Source organism: Sminthopsis crassicaudata, chromosome 4 (assembly GCF_048593235.1).
Source record: "Sminthopsis crassicaudata isolate SCR6 chromosome 4, ASM4859323v1, whole genome shotgun sequence".
NCBI classification, from domain to species: Eukaryota; Metazoa; Chordata; class Mammalia; order Dasyuromorphia; family Dasyuridae; genus Sminthopsis; species Sminthopsis crassicaudata.
The window spans coordinates 55,773,235-55,779,234 of NC_133620.1; the positions used below are offsets into that span (position 1 = coordinate 55,773,235).

The following is a 6,000-nucleotide window of genomic DNA, read 5'->3' on the forward strand; positions in this document are numbered from 1 at the left end:
CTAGCTATGTCACTCTGGATAAATCATTTAACCTTAGTGCCTCCAAAAACAAAACAAACCTCAGAAAGATTTTGGCTCAGAATCAGTCTTCAACACTTACTTGTAAGTGAGCTCAAGATCCTTTCTCATCATGGAATGGGACTGATAATAGTAGTACTCTACTTAGCCATTGGAAGATTTAAATGAGATATCATATGTAAAGCATTCTGAAAATGTTATGCTATATAGCTTTGCTTGAAAAGCTTACCTCAGAGGGTACTAGGGAAGAAAATGCTTTGGAAACCTTAACGCCCTATGGAAACATGAGATATTATTGTTATTACTAATAAAAATAAGTTTGATATCTCCCTTATTTAATCTTCTGGTGCTTTTATTCCTCTTCTGCCTAAATCATAATTTGTACTTCATTTATGTGGGTGTCATCACTTTTACTTGATTTTAAGTCCTTCAAAAGAAGACCTGTCTTATTTATATTTGTTCCCTCTTCAGAGTTGGGTTATTTTTTTTTTTTTTTTGTCGTTGTTGTTTGGTTTGGTTGGCTTAATGAGGATAGTAATGACTTCTTACATACGAGTCTTAGTAAAATTTTTTCTTTGAAAAAATGAATAAATGAACAATGATGTGACCATATATACTGCTGTCTTTCAGCTTACCGATCTTGACTCTGATATCCAGGCCTTCTTCAGATTCTTGATTCTCAAAAATTCCATGGATTTCTAGACTGCATTTAACCACCACAGTTATAAAATTCTTCAGCTGCTTTCGCTCAACCTTCCACAAGGCTAGCAATGCATCTCCTTTAAAAGACGCACAAGAGTGGGATAGAGAGGGGTTATACTTTTGGTTTCTCCTAGAGACCAGCCCATTTGGGTATTTCTGTAGGGAACCTCATTTGTATAAAACTCTTCAAATTCACTTTATATTTGTTCCTTGCTGCACCTCTTTTGGGGTGTCCTTTCGAGAATGAAAGACAGACAATAAGTAACAATTGAAATCCTATTTAAGGTGGAAGGGCCTCTTCATAGTTTCTTATTCCCCCTCCCAGATCAGTAAGATCAGTACCTGCAAACTTTAAGATGTCTCCTCCAAAAATCAGCACCTCTGAGAAAAGGAGAGGGGAAATCACATACTGATTTCTTTAAAAAACAAAAAACAAAAACATTATGAGACAAACCAAAAAGCTCTTTCCTTTCATTGCTGAATGAAAGGGACACAGATATAGTGCATGGGAGTAGTATAACAAGGCAATGAGCCAATTCTCTTGAAACCATTCTTGTTTTATCATTATAATTATTTGATATTATTTCATTGACCTCTTTTGAGTCAGTGCTTTTATCAGTCAGATAATTAACATATTTTTGTTTTTACTACCTGTTAGGGACTGTGTTAGATACTGGAGATACAACTATGAAGAATAAAATAGCTAATTTCAATACTCAAAGTGAATTCCTTTTGGAAATGTATTGTGCTTTAGGTCTTTCACCAATTCAAACTAGTGAATTAATGAATAATGCAAATTAATGCAATTTGACTATATTCCCAGTTAAACTGTGACTCACTGTCCATCTCTCCTTGAACTCCAGCAACATAAAAACTTGTTCCCTAAATACCTTCTACTAATACTCTATAGGGAAGCTAAAAGAAAACAAAAGAATCAAAATGAAAGTGCCTTCCATGGCTCTCTTCAAATATAGGAAGAATAATGTTGTAACAAATTTTCAAGCCAAACTCCAGCTCTAGTACTTACTTTCCACTATGACGCTTATGTGGCGATTGAGAATATCCACCAGCTGCTCTGCTCCTCGGTCCATGTACATGGCTGTACTGAATTTCTCAGTCATTGCTGTGAAACCTAGGGCACAGGTACAAGTAACTCATTTGTATTCTGAGAAGAGTCAGAAAGAAGCCAGGAGAAGAGTACTAAATTGGGAAGCATCAGGACTCAACTTTTTTTTGTTGTTGTTGTTTTATGACAAGGAGAAAGCAATGATTCATATTTACATGATTTGGGGTGGATCCTGGATTCTGTCTCCTACCATTTCCCTCCAATACTTTTTCCTATTTGCCCAATGGTCCCTAAAATTATTTTATTAGGAGGCAAAATTTTTATTCTATGATTGGAAATGAGGACATCTTGATAGATTCACTTTGGTGTAAATTACTAATATTAGATCCTCTCCCAGGAAGCAGGTTTTGATAAGACAAAGCCACTGGTCACACAAAAGCAGTGAAGGGAGAAGGGCATTCCAGTGTGGGAGCTAAAGGGCATACAAGAGAGGCTTCAGACATGGAAGTCAACTTTTCCAACTTTATAATTTTGTTAAAGATGTTGGAGAGAGGGGAAAGAGCCCTGATCAAAGTGGGTACCTGCATTCATGCTTATTTATTAATTTAGAATAATCTCATTATAAATCTGAAATAGTTTTTTGGTTTTTTTTTTCCATTCCCTAGCCCTGTCCCTCCTCAAACATATTAGAATTTTGGCTTTCTTCTTTCACTGTTAGAAATCTCTTTTACACTTGCCTGAAATATCCACAAACATGAGGATTCCATCAAAATACTCTGTGGAAGGACGCTCTGGGGTAAAATCTCCATAGACAATGAGGTCCGGTAAGTGAGCGGCTATTCTGACAATGGTCCGATCTGGTAATGATGCTTTTCTAATATTCATCTCAGAAGAAAATTTTCAGAACTCTGTGGTTAGAGAGAAAAGAGTATATAGATTGCTGAATCATAGGATGGGGTGATAGAAACAACTGAATTTTAACCCATATTCATTCCTTTTTATTTTTAAGATTCCCCCCCTCTTTCTTATATCTAGAATGATTATCCTGGTACTAAATAGCAGGAAATTCAATCCCCTAATGGGGGCCCATTTACTTTAAACATTCTCACAGTAACAGACTGTCTTTTAATTCTGAAAAGTTTCTGCTCAATGTTGCCTGTTAAGTAAGGGTAGTATTTTCTCCACTTTAGAAAAAACTTAAAATGCACATTGTGTGGAAAGTGAACCATCTTCATTACATTTTTTCCCTACAAGTTGTATTTTCTGATGGATCTTATTTTTCCTTTTACCTTGACAAATTCATTTTCTTCTGTTTTTTTCCTTTATATCTTATTACATTCCTTTAGCTTTTGAGAAACATTTCCCCTCTCCCCTTTCTTCTCAGCCCCCTATTTGTGAAGGTTGCTTATGCCTGATGGTTTTATGGATGTGTGTGTGTCAGAGACAATATATATCAAATGATCTGAGTATATGTGATCTTTTTGACTAATAGCCTGGAAGAAAAACACTAGGGTATTAGTGTACAAGCAAGCTCTAAGCAGGGCCTGCAGAGCCAGGAACAAGAATGAATTGAGAGGGACAGACAGCTAGGTAGCACAGTGGATAGAGCACCAGCCCTTAACACTGCCTAGCTCTGTGACCCTGGGCAAGTCACTTAACCTCAATTGCTTCAGCAAAATAAAAAAAAATAAAAAGAATGAATTGAAAGATTAAATCTGAGTTCAAATCTAGCCTCAAACATTTACTAGTTGTGACCCAGGTTAAGTCATTTAATCCCTGTTTGCCTCAATTTCCCCATCTGTAAAATTAACTGGAGGAGGAAATGGCAATCTATTCTAGGATCTTTGCCAAGAAAACTCCAGATGGGCTCTGGATATTCCTGAAGAATTGGATATTCCTGAAAGGACTGAACAGCAACATAGTTTAATGTATACAAAAAATATCTGTATAGAAAGAATATATGCCAACAAGGGACCCAATATAGTAGTATGTGAGGCAGAAGCTTAAAATGAGTTTTGCAGGGACTATCGGACTGGGCAGATGAGAAGGAATTACATTCACTTAAAGATGGGATACAGTATTACATGAGGTGGCTAAGACATGAGTGCTTTCCCTGTTCTCTATAGGCATCTTAATAAACTTATTTTATATTAATTTTGGGGGATACTTTTTAAATTAAAGCTTTTTGTTTTCAAAACATATAACTTGTATTCTAATTTCCTCTCCCCCCCCATCCCCTTCCCTAGATGGCAAGTAATCCAATATAAAACATGGTAGAAATATTCTATATCAATTCTGATAGCATTAGTTGCTTGCAGAGGTGGCCATTAACTTTTAAGACTGGAAATAATTCTGGTTTTAATGAGAATAACCATAGAGTGATGTCACAAAAACCCAATAAGGAGAGTCAGGATTCACCAGTGTCAACTCCCAGTAGAGAAGTTGAGAAGGAAGAAAACTGAGATAAAGTGATCAGAGTTGGCAATTGAGATGAATTCAAGAGATCCTTTTCAGTTGGGTGTTGAGGTCGGAAGCTAGATTGCAAGAACAGAGGTGGAGATGATGAAAGTAGTGTTTTCTAGGGCTTTAATCATGAAAGAAATAGACATATAGATTGATAGTTTGAGGAGATGGTGAGTCTCTTTTTTTTAAGGATATATCTATAGGTAGTGGAGGAAGAAATTGTTGAAAGGTAGAAATAAAAGACTGGGAGAAAGAGCTAGCCTTAGGAGCAATGTGCTAATTAGGAGAAAACAGGAGATAAGATTAGGAAAACTTGAGTTTCAAATCTAGCCTCAGATACTATCTCTGTGACTCCAGGAAAATAATTTATATCAGGCTCAGTTTGTTTATCTTTAAAACAGGAATGATAATGACACTTACCCCCTAGGGATGGTTTGAGGATGAAATGAGATGTTTGTAAATTGTTTAGCTCAGCGCCTGGCACACAGTAGGTGCTCAATAAATTGTTACTCATTCAGGGAACACGAAATGAAAATGATGTAACTCCCAAGGAGTTGGGAAGTCAAGTAAACCTTTTGTCTCCATGACTTTTGCCTTCATTAAAAAGAACAGCCTAGTTCAAGGATTTCCCCCACCCTCCTTGCCCAAATCCTTGTCCTTAACTGTGGCTGCCACAAACAACTCTTTTTGTAGAGATTTGCCACTTCCACCCCTTCTTCTCACCTACCTCTAGGCCCTAGAAGCAGCTGTAAAGCAAATCAACAAACCACACAGAAGCCAGACCAAAAGACAGGGGGATTCCAAACCCTTAAGGACAAGGTTTGGTCCAAGTTACTCTGAAAATAGCACAAGTGCCACATCCATCCTCCGGATTGACCACTATCAAATGGCAGTTTCACAGGCCCCGCCCACACTGCTCACCAGACTTGCATCTGATTGGCTGCTCACGCTATTCTCTCTCCACTCCCAAGTGGTCATTGTCCTCCTTCTCTTCAAGGACCTAAATCTGACTCTTGCTGATCCAAGAGGCTTAGCTTTTCTGTTCCTTAGTTATTCCTCAGCGTCCTGTGAAAATGAGGAGATTGAATTCAGTGTGTCCTAAAGTCCTTTCTAGCCCTAAATCCATGTAATCCTATGATCCCTCAAACCTCCTCCTAGTCAATTTGGATTCCGAATAGAGACCCCTGGAAGGAAATCTATTGATTCCTAGAGGAGAGGATGAGATACGTTGTTCAATTTTGAAATGTTAACCCAGATAACATTTTGAGTTATTATTTCTTCATTGAATGTAACAAGAGATATTACCTGAAATCTTTTCTGGGTGGAGCTTCACCATATCTGAGGACCTGGAGACTTCATCCTGGAATATTCCTTTATAAAACCAGCTTACTTTCCCCCTCCCATTGGTGATGGTGGGGAATTAGGTCCTATAGATTCCAGTGGGGCTCTTGGAGATTCCATTTTGTGGAGGGTTATTGGCCTTTCATTTCCCTCCTGGCCCTATTCTTTATTTTCTGGACTACAAAACCATTCCCTCACACTGCCACTGCTAAGTACATTCCTCCTCTAATTATCCTTCATCTCTCTTTTGTGTGTTGTCTTAGAATATAAGCTCCTTGAGGGCAGGGGCTGAAATGGACTGACATGAGATAGACAGCTCTGATCAGATTATTCAATTTAAAGCATCATTTATTAGCCCACCAGTGACTGACAGGCTAGTAGAGTTCAGCCCCGAACCTTTAGTGAGGTAC

At 37.8% G+C, this 6,000-nt stretch overlaps 1 protein-coding gene across 1 annotated transcript in view; it reads right to left on the reverse strand.

Annotated features, from left to right (window-relative positions):
- ADCY10 (adenylate cyclase 10) overlaps nt 1-5,136 on the reverse strand; it is a 113,489-nt gene extending 108,353 nt beyond the window's left edge. The window contains exons 1-5 of the mRNA XM_074266511.1: nt 4,977-5,136; nt 2,524-2,694; nt 1,748-1,852; nt 1,063-1,101; nt 654-797 (exon numbers count right to left, since the gene is read on the reverse strand). Of these exons, the coding sequence (XP_074122612.1) occupies nt 654-797; nt 1,063-1,101; nt 1,748-1,852; nt 2,524-2,671 (436 nt within the window). The 5' untranslated portion in view covers nt 2,672-2,694; nt 4,977-5,136. The remainder of the gene's footprint in view (nt 1-653; nt 798-1,062; nt 1,102-1,747; nt 1,853-2,523; nt 2,695-4,976) is intronic.
- Nucleotides 5,137-6,000: the final 864 nt, after the last annotated feature.